Source organism: Grammomys surdaster, unplaced genomic scaffold (assembly GCF_004785775.1).
Source record: "Grammomys surdaster isolate TR1022 unplaced genomic scaffold, NIH_TR_1.0 126197, whole genome shotgun sequence".
Classification (NCBI taxonomy): Eukaryota; Metazoa; Chordata; class Mammalia; order Rodentia; family Muridae; genus Grammomys; species Grammomys surdaster.
In genome coordinates, this window is record NW_021621002.1 from 916,678 (window position 1) to 932,274 (window position 15,597).

Consider the following 15,597-nt stretch of genomic DNA (forward strand, 5'->3'; position numbering starts at 1 on the left):
CTTCTGAATGGTCTGGATTGTTTGTGGCTTAGCTGAGACACCCAAGCCCCCTCCAGGGTTTGGAGGTGGGATGCTTATTGCTCCGAGTTAATTTTCCCACCATCTCACTAACCTTGATCTCCAGGGAAAGTCCTTACTTTGAAATTTGTTTTTAGGTAATTCTATTGATTTATTTGTTTTAGAGGAACCTTGTAGGAAGCATGCCAAAGATGAAGGTGAGTGTAATTTTAGAATACAGCCTCTGAGCTATATTACTACTCACAAGTGCCTTCTAATGTACTTGCTTAAAACCTGGAGTCCTGTCCCGGTTTGGTGGGACTCTGGGATAAGACCAAGATCAGTGTGGTTATCAGGTTGGTTTCCCACTGGCTGTATGTGTATAGACATAGATGGAGAAACCTACCCAACTGGCCTATCTGTCAAGGGTGGTATATCTCTCTAAAAGACAAGTTCTGTGGCCCAGCCCCCAGGCAATGCTCAGGACACATGATATGCATTCTAACTTGGCAGCAATGTGAGTCAAATCCTCTTTTCACTAGTTCTACACTATGAGAAGATTCTGACACTATGAGATGATGCCAGTTGATTCTCACAGCCATGTCTGCAGCCTTAGCATCTGAATTTCACTTAAGCAGAGGCATTTCAGCTCATGAAATAACATCAAAACAGTAGCATCTTTAGAAGAACAGAATGAGGCACTAGTTTTGAAGACTCTGAGACACATGCTTTCTGAATTTTACTTCAGTAAAGATTTAAGGAGTGGTGGCTGCTCTTCCCAAAGCACTATTGAATTGATCTAAGATATTGTCTGGGCACAAGGAATTTGAAAAGTTCCCCAAGTGGTTCTAATATTCTTCCTGGGTTCCATTCACTGATGGTGAGTATTTAGGGGAATTTGATGGGTAGAGCAGAACCATATTTCTTGAGTCTAATGGAGAGTAGTGCTCTTAGGGTTCAGGTATGCAATCAAAGGCTGGTCTTATGTCTAGAACTAAAACATATTGTGTGTGTATGTGTGTGTGCATGTGTGTGTGTTTGTGATGTGTATGTGGTACATGTATATGTATGTGGCTTGTTTATGTATTGTGGGTGTATATTGTGTATGTATTGTGTCTGGTATATGTGTGTGTGAGTGTATTATGCATATGAGTGTGTGCACATAGTATGCACATGTATATGTATGTGTGTGTGTGGTTTGTGTGTATATTGTATATGTGAGTATATGTATGTGGTATGTACATGTATGTGGTTGTGCATGTGTGTATTGTGTGTGTGTGAGTGTGTGTGGTTTGTGTGAATGTGTATTGTATATGTGAGTATGTATGTATGTATGTGGCACGTACATGTATATTTATGTGTTATTTGTATGGTTTGTGTGTGTGTGTGTATGTTGTGCTTTGTGTGTGTAAATGTGGTATGTGTGTATATGTGTGTGTGATATGTGTGTGTATATGTGTGTAAATGGAAAATAATGCATGAAGGTTCTGCTGGTGGGAGGAAGTTGATTGTGTTCAAGCTGGCTCTCAAACCTATCTGAAAGTGTGTGGTCTTAAAATAGAAGGGCACGGTCAAGCTGGGCGTGGCCACTCTTTATAGTACTCTTCTCTGTTGTAGTGTTGTTTCATTCTTTAAGCCCTTGACAAGGTCTTACGGACACCAATCTCTGGACCATGAAGGCAGTATATAAATTGGAGTAACAACAAGAAAAGAGCTGCATCTCAGACAGGGCAGAGCCATCCGCTGTTGGGGCAGTGTGCCCATTTGTGTCTGATATGTCTGGGATCTTGTATCCCTAAAGAAACCAGTGGCATATATTTATATTTGGAATAAATATATTTGCATAACTTTTTAATCAGTGCTGGCAACTAATTCTTTAAAACTTATAAGCATGTAGGCCCAAATGAATCAGACGGTCATATAGACGGTCTGGAAGCCAATCTAAGATGACAGGTCCAGATGCTATCTGTGGCATTTGTATCTACTCATTACATGTTAGTTCTCGAAGCATCAACTGATCACATTACTCAGAGTGGCTGTCATTGGTCAAAAGAACAGAAATCTGAAAATTAAAAGTTTAAGTTCCTGCATTACGTAGGAGCAGGTTACAACTTGTGCCAGATGTTCTGAAAAATTGCAATGGTGGCAAGTAGCCACAATGAAATCTGGGAGTCTCTCAGCAATACATTTTCTTGGATATAGACCATACTCACTGTATTTGAACTCTGCATTTGTAGTCTGCATTTCAGCAAGCCTTCTAGGCTGTTCTGATATTTACTGAAGTTGGAGAGCTGGGTCTGGAAAGGGAAGGAAGTGAAACACCAGCAATCATTTATGGGATTCACAGGGAAATGCAAAGCCATACTTCAGTTTGTAAGATGAGAAGGGGTCAGTATGGGGAAGACCAGGAGGGAGGTTTCCACGAGAGCATGTGAAAGATGTGAGGCTGAAAGATGTTTCAGGAACTGTGATCACTGTAGTTTGGAAACCTACTGCAAAGGCCAATGTGCCTAAGGCTTTCTGCTAAAGGTGGCACTCCTGGGGAGGGTGAGACTTTAAGGTGGACCCTATTGGCCAGCCCGTGGTCTTTGGAGGCATGCTCTTGAAGGTACTGTAGTTTCCCAACCCTTCCACATCTCCTTTGCTTCTTGGTAATGAGGTGACTTAGTTGTGCTTTGCTAAGACCTCCTACCAATACCATCTGGCACTACAGGCCTAAAAGCAATGGGTACACTGGGTTCCACTATTTTCTGGAATCTGAAGAATGAATAAAACATATCTTTACTTTGTAAATGAATTACCTCAGACAGTTCTTATAGAAAGTTGACTAACACTGTAGTGGAAGATTAAGTTAGTGCCAGGGCTTTGATTCCTGGCCACTTGAGTTGGCTCAGATATTGTAGGCTATCACTGGAAACCATTCAGTAGGGGAGCATAGTGCCTGCCTACACTTCATGGAGAACAGTCATTCTGGGCTATTGTGTTACTTCTGTGTAGATACTACTCTCCTGGTACTTCAATGGCCTAGATTTTGATGTCTGCCTCTCCTGGTTTAACTTGGATCTGGGTCAGCAATTCCCATTGTTGTCTATGGTAGCTGGGAGGGGAGTCCCAAGACTTGGTCTGAATTAGTAACCCGGGGAGAATGTGCCTTCCCAAGGCTAGCAGTCAGGTGGGGATGCTCATTCTCACAGCCTTTGCTGGGGGCTTTGTAATCCTGCTCTAAATGTAACCCATCAGCTTTTGCATTAAAGGATTTAAAACACAACACAAACAAAACACTGTTCCATTCTTCTCAGAGGTACACAGTGTCTAAAGAGGAAACAGGTTAAACTCAAGACCTGGAGAAGCACATAACTAGCCAGCTTCTCCTCTCTTCTCCCTCTAGCTCCTCTTCTTTTTGATATAACGTGATTTTTCTTCTAGAAAGTCCTAGAGAATTGGCTAAGTTTCTCACGTGCTCACAAAGCCAGTGCTCTTCAGGTCTAACTCCAATCAGGTTCATGTAAGTGGCTGCAGTGTGATGAGGAGTCCTCCAGTGGTTAGACAACTGCACCACCCTGCCTCAGGCCCGCTTTGCCTGGAGGAAGGAATGGAGTAATGTTCAGTAGTGGGTTTACCAGAAGCCTTAGAAGACAAAAGAAATATAGAGTGCTAATAGAGCCCCAGGGCCATTTCTGAGGTGAGAATCTTTTTCCTTTAAAGTGTTCTTGGTATGGATGCAGTGATTCAACTTCTAGTGTTGAAATGCTGTGATATGTGTGCAATAGCAGCGTCCCCTGCTGGTCATTTTGTATAATGATGCAAAGGTGGATAATTCCGTAGGATGATTCTAAAGCTAGAAACACAGACTGAGGCTGAATGTACAAAATACTATCAACTTTAAATGGTTTGCCTTTGTAAACCTAGAGAGAGCTGTGAGTCCTTTTATCATCTGCAAGACAATGCCTGAGTTCAGGAGGCTGATATTCTCATGTCCTGCTATGTCAGTTTCATTTGCAGCAATGATTACATTAGCAATCGCTTCTATCCTGCCTGCTGTTGGTCTTCTTTTCTCTCCTAATCTAAAATGAACAGGATTTGATTGTTGGTTTGTCTGTGTGTCGTTTGAACAGATCACAAATAGTTATGTCTGTTTTTTTCATGGATATACAAGACAACACTTATCAATCTTAAATGGGAATAAAAAGGGATATTTAAATTTGCCAAGGGCTGGAAGATGGTGCAGTGTGTAAAAGTACCTGCAGGGCCACCAAGTGTGAGGACCTGCGATCAAATCACCAGAACTTATAAAAGCTAGATGCCTAGCAGGAGCCTCCAAAATCCGAGTGAATCTATGAGTAGATGGACAATAGACACAGGAGAATCCAAGGAGCTCAGGGGCCAGCTATCTTGGCATACACAGCAGGAAAACAACAGAGACCCTCTCTCAAGGAGGAAGAGAAGAAATACTGCCTGAGGTTGTCCTCTGACCTCTACATGTGCTGTGGCATGTGTGCAGCTGCATTCGCGCACACACACACACACATACACACACACACACGCATAGAGACAAATGCTCCCATGTATACATACTTACACACACTTAACGCATGCGTACACACATTTGCACGCACTGTAACTCACACGCAACCAAAAGATAAAAAGGCAAATGAAACTTGTGTGTCTACAGGATGCTAGGTCCCTCAGTTTGGTCTGAAGTGATAGCAATATAAATTGCAATCTTAGTGACTGTAGCTCCACGGATTTGATGATAAACTATGGAGAGGAGGTAGAGGAAGTAAAATCACCCTTCCAGCTTTCTTCCTGGGTTTTCTAGAGAAGTTTCCCCAACAGCGTCCCCAAGCCTCTCTTCGTGGACTCTCTTTGTTACCATCTGATTTAAGGGCAGTTTTAACAAAGCCCAACGTTGTCACCATCTTCTGACATGTTCACCTCGGGTCTGCCCACCTGGGTCTGAGAACACGCTCTGTTTTAGCAGCTTGGTGTGGATTCAGACGATGTGGACATCCTTTTAAAGGAATCTTGGGGTACAAAGATGGCCAAATTCCCTGGGAATCGGTTAGATGTAATTAGGTTAACCTCTCTAAACCTGCTAGGTTGAGGCTGTTCTAGTTCTGGCCAGTTTTATTCAGATATTTAAATGAAGGTGACCAAGGCATCAGTCTCATTTAAGTGTTGGTGATAAAAGCCTTGGAGTCTGTTTTGTTTCATTTAACAACTGAGGATGAAACCGACCCTGAAGTATGATGGATGTACGCAGTATTCTTCCTTATATAAAACTGATTCTTCCTTCCCTGACAGGTACCACTTGCAAATAGCTTCTCGGTTAGGGGAGGGACTTTGTGTCCACTTTCACTCCTCTGGGCTGGGGTTTTGTCTGTCTGGAATTTGTCTTATGCATGTTGTCCCAGTCTCTGTGTGATCATATGTTCAGTGGTGCTGTTGTGTCTGGAAGATGCTGTTTCCTTGGAGTCATCCACCCAGCTCTTCCAATCCATTTGCAGCTGAGTGCTCCAAGGTCTCTCACCGTCTGCACATTGTCCTGTTGTGGATGTCTTTGTTAGTGACCATCTACTGCAAGAACAAGCTTCTCTGATGAGGGCTGAGTGGTGCACTGACCTACGGTTATAACATATGTCATTAGGAGTCATTTGATGGCTGTGTTCGTTTAGCTGAGTAACACTAGTACGTTTTCCCATAGGGTTCATCTAGCCTCCAGTTTTTGGCTTCATTAGTAGTGTCAGGTGTGGATTATATCTCATGGCGTGGGCTTTTAGAGTGGTTGGTTGTTCCTGTAACATTTATACCCCTATTGTGTCAGTTTATCTCTCAGGCAGGTTGCTGTGGTAGGTTTCAGGGTTTGTAGCTGGGTGATATTACAGAGTACCTTTTTCTTCCAGTAGTGTACAGAGCGTTGTCAAGCACCATGAATAATAGTCAGTAAGAGAATAGCTTCTAGTTGGGCACCAGCTAGATTTCTCTAGCTGTGGAGGGTAATCAATAAATCGCATTGACAGTAGGCCTGTGAATCTCTTGGGTGAGATGTTTATGGGTTCCCTTTGCTGTGCCTTGTTCTTAACTGTGTCCTCTGTTTTTCCCCCAGTTGCAAATGAAGCAGGAGACAAGAATGCCAGACCACTTGCCCGCTTCTCCCGTAAGTCAACCTTGCTTCACTCTTCCTGGGCTCCAGTAGAACACGTTCACCAGAGGCCTTTGCTCATGTGCTTCACCTCTATGACTCCGTTAGGTGTTATTAAAACAGTAATTTAGAATATGTCTCTTGCTAGTTAACATTAGACTTCAGCTCCATCCATGGGGTTTTTAGTCTGGAGACCTCTGGTCTCTAAGTTGAACTCTAGGGCTTTGTTCTTTGCAGCCTGATTTCCAGAGCAGTAGACAAGTCTCAGCCTTGCTTTTGAGAGATATAGAGCCTCCAGACGTCTACTCCAAACCTCTTGAACCAGAACCTGCATTTTAACAAATCCCCAGATGACTCTTGTTACAATACTTTGAGAGACACTGTGTGAGGAGTATCCCCAGAGTACATTGCAGGGAGGGAGGAGGTTTAGTGGTGCTGAATGGAGGAAGTTTGTAGCTACTAGGCCTATATAAAAATATAGTGTGTTTATGTGTGTTTTATCCACATATAAAGTGTCATTGCAACCCACTGTGGATTTGTGCACTTATACTACTGTCTTAGTGACACTTTGCAGCTCCAATGGATTGATGGCTTTCTCTGGGCTCGGAAATATTCCCAAGTCAGGCTACTGTTTCCCACCAGATCTGTCCAGATCTTGATCTTGATAAGAAACTAGCCACCAAAAGCTTCTCAAAGGCTTCCATACCTGTGGATTGTTGTCTGTATGTAGGTGAAGTCAGGTGAAATTTTAAGTCAGATAAGGGTCGAGCCTGTGATTGGGCAGTGGAAAAAGAAGGTGGAGCTGAAAGTTTTTAGAGAGGGGACACAGAGACAGAGAGACAGAGAGACAGACAGAGAAGGAACGGAGAGAAGATGGAGGAAGAAGATGAACCAGAACCATGTGGTCCTAGGAGCCATAAGTAATTGGGGATTTCTTAGATAGACGATTAAATAATGTAGGACATGTCTGTCCAGTCTAGGTGTGCAGCTTGTATCTGTATCAATTGAGTTTTGAGTTCTTTGTATGGGCGTTTTGGGGGTTGAAGATTTACTGTTATAAATCTGGCTGATAAATTACAAGCCTCTGGGGCTAGGGGTTTAGAGCCAGTGGTAGCCAGTCTCGGCAGGCTAGTAGCAGGGAACAGATGGCTTAGGAGTGTGGAGCAGTTGGGGCACAGGCTAACCATCGGAAACCAGACAGACGGCCGCTTCCGGAACCATGGGGGCGGGCAAAACCGCTGTTGCCGGCATGTAGCTGGCATTAGCGTGAATTGTTTTTTTAATAATTACACGCTACACATACCCATGCGATTAGTAAATCAAATAGCAAATTTGTGGATATCCTGGAATGAGTGGGTACCAGTGAAGATGATGGGGATGCTGGAGCCAGAACAAGAGCAGTAGAAATGCTCTACAAACCTCTTCTGCTTTGAGTTGAGAAATGGTTGGATCTTAAATAACAATAGGTGGGGATTCCCTTACTCCAACACTATTTTTGCTTTACTTATTTTTCTTTAATTCTATTTATGCTTCTCTGGGCCCTGGAGTTCCAATCTGAAAAATGAAAGTGATAACTTTTACAAAAATGTTGACATTCCATCTCATCATTACTTTACCCCGAGTGTGGTTGACAAGATGCAAGTGTGACATGACCAGTGTGATCTTAATGCATGAAGTTAAAACTACGATTTCTGTATTTATAGAGATTCCTCTAAACTCTGCTTTCTCACGCTTTTCAGAAAGTTTCAAACTTTATGATTGATTTCCCAGAGATGGTTTTTATAGAACTGTAATGATACATGTTAATGACAGAGAACTATGTGTTCACATTGTAGACACTGCAATGAACTCTCACTTCTCACGGGCCCCATTTTTCATTGTCCTCCTACCTGGAACCATTATTTCCAAAATAACTATTTCAATGAGCATGATGGGTATGCCTTTATCCATTTTATTTTTACTTTTTTCTTTTGAGAAATAGTCAGGAAGATGGATATCTGGTGATTGTGCCATGTACAGGATTTACCTTAATGAGAGTTCCTGACACTTGTCATGGTACGGAAAGAGAAGAGGCTACTTGAACCATGTAACCAGGAGACCTGGAGCAGTAAATTCCTTTATGGACAGAAAGGGTGATCTCTTTTGTGGGTGACTTTTACAACTTCTAAGCTATGTGACTGATTTGAAAGGGTGGCATGTCACATGACAGCTAGACATTATTAGCTAGACATAATTGAGGATGCCAGGGGGGAAAGTCTATATGGGAAAAATGGCTCACTATACCCTTGTGAAATGAGCCCAACACAGAGAAGGAGAGCAAAGTGTCTTGGCAGAGTGCTGTATCCTAAGAGAAAATCAGAGGCACATTAGGTGCTGCCTCTTTTTGTAGCAAGTAGTAGATAGAGGGGAACTTGGGCAGCATTAGAGAGGGAAGAATATTCTCCTCATATCACTGTTGAATTGCCAACTCTTTATATATCACACTGGAAGAGTGGTGGGCTGAAGCATTCAGCATGGGGGCGGGGGAGGGGGAGACCTGGATAATATTCTGGAACTGTGAGGATACAGGATTGTACTTCTCTCCTAATTTTCTTTAACAACACAGAGCTAGGTGGAAAGCCCAGCTATCCACCAGCTAGGGTATATTATCCAATGGAATGTCAAACTGGAGCCTTTGCTGTGAGGCCTAGACCCAGCCAGAGGGTCAGAGAAGCACTGGGACAAGGGATGAGACATGGAAGACCTCAGATCCTATCTGACCCTTTATTTCAAGCTCTAGCTTTGACTTTTGATAACCTGGCTCCAATCAGAGCATCTACCTAATAACTGGTTTATTATAAATAGTAGTGTTGAGTCCATAGTTTGGGAATGGCACCTGTCATGAAGGTAGTCATCTTGAGGCTGAAGCTGTAGCATCATTATCCTGGCTCTTCCCTCTTGTGTATGGAGGGATCAGAGGGGTTGATGTATAAAGAAAATGGTTTCTAATCTTAAAAAATAAAAGCTCTTTTCCATGTCAGGGAATAATGACCACATGTAGTGTTCAAGTCCAGCCACAGAGTGGCAGAAGAAGCCTGGGCTACAATATGCTTCTGCGCTCCAGGAGCCAAGAGGCTGCGTGCTCCTTTGGACTAATACTGTGGAGGAGGTCCAGGGCACTGCAGAGACATGTAGAGGATACAGTGGTCCCACAGTTTACATAGCTGGACAGTTTTATTCTTTATTCTGAAGTTTCCATTGATTCCCTAGAAGATGGGAGAATAATTTCTCACGGGATGAACAATAATCGAAAGAAAATAATAATTTTTAGACTTGAGAGATAACTTAGTGGTTAAGAAAGCATATACTTGTTATGAAAATCTCACAATATACACTTTAAATAAATGCATTTCGTATGTTGATTGTCCCCCAGGAAAGCTCAAAAGAGACGTATCCAGGAGCTGGATTTGAGGTCTTTTGATTACTCCTGTACACTCCATAGTATTTCTAAATACTTCAGCTCCTATACTGGGCTCTAGGTCTCTCAACACTCTTCAGGATCTGAGCTTCTGCTTCCCACTCACCCAATGGTGGCTCTAGAATGTCTCCAGGAGAGGGGATGGCCTCTCCATGATTTTCACATGGAATCCCAAGAACTTTCTAGAAATGCTGATTCTCTGATTCATTCTCCATTTGCTGACTCAGGCCCTTGGGATGGGTCCTGATAGAACCTTAGAATTATAGAACTATTTTGAACAGTCCATTCCATGGTTCTGCCACCTGGCACACTTCCGCCAGCCACCTCCTGGGCACCACCTCTTGGGTTTCCTCTCACCCTCTTCCATGTCTTACCATTTAGTTCCATCTTAAGTAAATCGCCCCCAGTGCCCCATGCAGAGCACTTTCTCTTCTTTATTGTGTTGATATCTGCGGACCCCCTTGCCTTTAGCATCTTACCTTCTGTTTTTTTTTCAACTTACATTTTGCCTAAATGCAGAGCAGCTCCTACTCCCCTAAGGGAAATAGCCGTGTTTGCTCCTAGACACATGTGTGAAGCTCATAAAAACGTCAGATTAGAACTTTCTGAGTGTGCCTATGACTTCGGGGAGGGCAAGGAAGACATGATTTGACTATCTCCTCATTTGTTTTCTTTTACCCTCTTGGTATGAAAAAAAAATTAGGGCAGTGTCTTAGGTTCCAGCAAAAGATAGATTTAGATAATTTGCAAACGCCTTCATTTTTTACATGCATAAAGAAATATTGAATAAGATATTTAGAAGTACTTTATAATAAACAGGAAGCACTTCATGGGTTCTAGCAATGGAGGAACAATTTAATATCAGTATAGCTCATTGATTTCATATTGTTTCCATAGCCCCGGCATCATGTTTTACTGCCCATGTAATGAAAGAATTTGGGTTATGCAGTATGGTGAACTATCCGAAACCTCCTAAATTGGACTTTTAAAACACAGATTTTGTTTTCCAAAAGTGTTTGCATCTTTCTCATCCCACACTGAGATGTAAGGCTACATCTTCTCCCTTTGGATTGGGTGGCCTATAAGTGTTGCATCAGTAGAGACTATATGCGGAACTAGGAATTTTACCTCTCTGTTTATTTTTTGGGTCTCAGTAGAGCAGTCGCAGCCCAGTGGGGACCTTGGATTTTTACATTCATTTTGCAGTAATGAGGCAGTACCCCATATTTCTCTGCTTGTGTGTCAGAGTAAGGCCAATGAAATCCACGCCAAGACACATTTACTCAAACTTTTAAAAATTCAGGAGAAATTTTGAAAGCAGCCAAATCAAACAGACAACTGACTGGTAGAAGGAAAGCAAACTGAATTATGACAGATTCCTCATCAGGAGCCACAGAAACACAGTATCTTTAAGTGTTAACAGGAAAGAACTTCAAATGTAGAAACCTACAGCCAATAGGATGGTCCCCAGAACAAAGGAACAATCTACATGTTACAAGTTGAAGAAAAAAGAATCAGGCTGAAGAAAGGCTAAAGGAAGTTCATAAGCAAAAGAAAACTTAAAATAAAGAGCCATACAAAACCAGGAAGGGAAGGACAGCAAATACCAAGAGCAAGCAGATAAGGGCTTACCTCCAATTTTCTAAATTACTTATGGTATTTGAAGAAAAATCACAATTACCTGATGTGTTTTTAAGTGTACATAAAGCAAATATAACTATTATGAATATTATTAAATATATAATTATATTTTAAATTGGGGAATCAAAGGGACATAAGGGTTCTATACTTGAATTGGCAAAAATAATCATTCTAGAAGACCTATTTTTGTTCTTAGTATTACTTCATATATACAATGTATAATGCAATGCCCAGTATACCTGTTTAAAAATCTATATGCAAAGGTACCAGTACATAAAATGAAATTCTAAAAACATCTTAGAAAGTCACAAGAGAAATAGAGGGATGAAAAAAACAAACAAAACAAATATAACCCAGCATAAATAATACCTTACTTTCAAATGATCTAAGTTCAGCAATTAATGGAAAGATTGTCATAGTAGATTAGGAAACATAACCAACTATGTATTGCCTATAAGAAACAAATAAAATCATTTAAGCAAGTTGAAGGTCAAAGAATGGAAAAAAGAGCCACATTAGCATCAATCAAAGAGAATCTCTAGTGTATTATCAAATAAAAGAAACATTAGGAACATTGTATCATGGTAGTGGTCATTCTACCAAGGAGACAACAATCTCATATGTCTATGTAACGGTAACTGAGATGTAAAATATATGAAGCAGAATCTGATATAGCTAAAACAAGAAATAGATAGCTAGGTACACAATTATAGTTGGAGACTTTAATATACCTCCTTCAACAATACATAGAGCATCCAGAAGAAAAGTTATAGAACCCAGCACCACCATCAGCAGGATTTGTTACATGCATAGTTCATTCAGTAACTGCCAAACACATATTTCCTTTCAAGGTATGCAAAGACTACATGCCAAGATAGTCTAACCTTAGACCATAAAACAATCTTAAGAAATGTAAAAGAACGGAAATTATGCAGAATGTGATCTCTAACTGGAATGGAACCAATTAGAGAAGTCTAAGAAGCAGATCGTTAAATAACTGTAAGTAAATATCACACTTCCATCATGAAGTCTTAAGAGGAATAAAATCATGCTTTACTGAGTTGGGATAAAGATGCAGTTTGTCAAAGCTTATGGTACTTAAAAGTTACACTTTGCTCAAACAGGATTAAGAGGAAAGTTTGTTGAACCCAAATGCATGCATATATTAAAAAACAGCCCAAAGTAAATCTTAAGAACTTTGAAAAAGGTAAACAAACCCAAATCAAGCACTATAAAAGAAATGCTAAAGAAAAGAGCAATAATTGGTGACATTAAAAACAGAGACACATAGATGTACTATATAAAAACAGACTATATCTACGATGGCAGTCCCAGAAAAATAAAGGTTCTGTATTTGAGACGGAATGACAGTGTACGCTTTATGATATTGTCACAGTCAAGAAACAGATTAATTGTGCTTATAAGAACAAATCCCCAAGTTAAGCTACACTTGACTGTGAAGAAAAAGTAAAGAAAACAAAGAGTTGGTTCTTTGAAAGATCCATAAAATGGAGAAACTTCTAGCAAATCATAAATATAAGAAATGAAACTGAATATCCTGACCAGCAGGTATCAAAAGGAGAATAAAATACTCTGAACATCTCTACAGTAGATACATTCCAGAGCTTAGATGAAATGTATTTCACTCTGACAAAACTACACAACTTATCCAAGATGAAGCTCATTTAGTAACACTATCACGTAATTAGAAACTTCCAGAATTTCAATTTTAAGATCCACAGAGTATGGCTGAAAACTATAAACCAATGCAAATGAGTATCAGATCTTTATATCCTTATCACCTCTTAGGAAACTAAAGGGTAGCATTGTCTTGATAAAGATATTTATTAAGCAGACAAAGATAGATTACAGAAAAGATTACAGACAAATACCTTATAGTTATAGAAGCAAAATCCCTAGCACAGTATTAGAATTTGTTAATACTATTAGTCCCTGATAATATCTGTGTATTTGAATAATAGATTTCAACTAATGGGAGTTAATTCTAGGGATACCAGGATCATTGACTAGTCTAAAAATTATTCAATATAGCCAACTATACTGACAGGCTAAAGTAGGAATGTCACACATGATCATGTCAGTGATGCAGAAAGAACACTGAACAACACTCAACAGCTACCCATGGTTAAAAAAAAGTCCTCTGATTTTGAGAGGCTTGTGATTAGATAAAGAGTATGCTCAAAAATAACTCCTACAGTTAACAGAAGGACAAAAAGATGGATGCTTTTCACCACAATTGGGAACAAGTATCATACTATATTTATTTAAAATTCTTTTAAAAGTTCTATCTGATACCTCAGTGGATAAAGAATAAATTTAAAAAGCCTATCAGAAAGAAAGAAACACACATTTACCATTTACAATTGACGTGATTGTTTCTAAGTAGAAAACCCCAAAGAATCCATTCAAAGTTCAACAGTAAGTTGAATAAGTGAGTTGCATTGTATTGTACAAGATTAACACACAAAAACCATTGTATTGCTGTAAGCTAGGCAGAAAAATGGAGCAATGATGTTTACAAGTACTCTAACCAGGTGGAATGAAAAGATCCAAGACTTGCACTGACACTGCAATACTCATGAAAGAAACCCTAGAATCTCAGTGCAAGACATCAAATGACGCACCCCTTAACTCTGGGGACATGTTCTAGAAACACACTGCTTAGGTGATTTGTCATTGTGTGAATACATACCTGGAAGATGTGTACACAGTGATGCCATTACAGTTTGACCTTCTAGTATTGTCATTGTGTATGTAATATGTTGTTAACCAAACTGTTACACGGCACAAGACCATGCTGCGCTCATACATTGAAAGAGACAATATATTAAAAACACTAGGAGTTTTGGTATTGATACCCTGATTTAACACAATTCCCACTAAAATGCTATCAAAATTTTATATAGATATAAATTGGATTTTTATGTTTTCTGAAATTAATCTGGAAAATTCAACAAAACTAGAAAGTCAAACGATTTTGAAAAAGACTCAAGGACTAGCCTATTTGATTTCAAGAGTTAATAATAAAGACCCTAGTGGTGGTAATGAGAGGATAAATCCATAAGTCAGCCAAATAGAATGGCAAACCCAGAAGTGAATTTATAGGAACACACCTAACTTGTTTTTGACAACACAACAAGAACAACTCAATGCAGGACATATGGCTTTTTCAATAAACTGTACTGGAATACTGGATATTTGTAGGCAGGCTATATGGACACAGCAATAAAACAACTCCAATGACTTATTACTATACCCATCAATCAGAGCATCACTCAGCCCTAATCAGAGAAACTTCTTCCAGTAGATGGCAATTAACACAGAGACCTACAACTGGTCAACCTACAGAGAACAAGAGACTTCACAGAGCTCACCCCTAAATGGAAAAATCCATATCATGTTCCTGGTGTCAAGGCTCAAACTTTTATGTGGAAGAGGGCGTAGAAAGACTTTAAGAGCCACAGGTAGTGTATAAGTAGAAGGAAATTCATTAACTACAGGGTAAATGTACATATAAACTTAAAGCAATTGAGTCAGCATGTATAATATGTAGACAAGCTCATGCCAGACAAAATCTCAGCATGCATCAGGGGAGGAAGGTATGGAGTAACATCTCAAGCTGAGGGGTTATTGGCATTTTATTACTGTGGAGATAGGGAAAGACAGTGTTATTCCCTGGTGTGAATACTGACCACACTCCAGGGCAGGCACTATGCCCAGGAATAGTCAGCCAACATAAAACGGACTCTGTATATTTTGTTTTATTTTCTTAAAATGATAGAGGAAGAGGGATAAGAGAAAAGGAGAAAGTGAGAGAGTGGGGGAGGGTATGAAACTCGTGAAATTCGGTGGCTAGGAGGTGGGGCAGGATTGGGGAAGAGTTGAGGGAGTAGGTTAAATATGATCAAAATACATTGTATGAAATTATCCAAGAATTAATAAAATATTAAAAGAATTTGGAATGGATGCTTGACTTAAATGTTAACCTGTATAGTTTAAAAAAATTAAAAAGTATTCAGGCCCTGTGCTAAGAGTTTCTCTACATACCAAAAGAATGTATATATAGAAAGAAGTCTTGGTAATTTGACCCTTGTCAGCGTTAAAGATCTTTGTTCTAGGAAAGAATCTACAAGAACAAATATTCTATAAACTGAAAAATATTTTTAAATCACACATCCATCAAAGGATTAGGATCTAGACTACATGAAGAAATTTCAAAACTCAAGGGTAGAGAAGTATACAATTGATTTAAATGTTGTCAAAGGACTTTAATAGACATGTCACCGAAGAAAATATACAAATGGCAATAAACAGAGCCAAGATATCTTGGGTATTGGCA

The 15,597-nt window shown here is 39.9% G+C and overlaps 1 protein-coding gene across 1 annotated transcript in view; it reads left to right on the forward strand.

Annotated features, from left to right (window-relative positions):
* Window positions 1-15,597, forward strand: part of Pde1c (phosphodiesterase 1C) — a 429,900-nt gene that overhangs the window by 75,660 nt on the left and 338,643 nt on the right. The window contains exon 2 of the mRNA XM_028758345.1: window positions 6,104-6,154. Coding sequence (XP_028614178.1) covers window positions 6,104-6,154 — 51 coding nt within the window. The remainder of the gene's footprint in view (window positions 1-6,103; window positions 6,155-15,597) is intronic.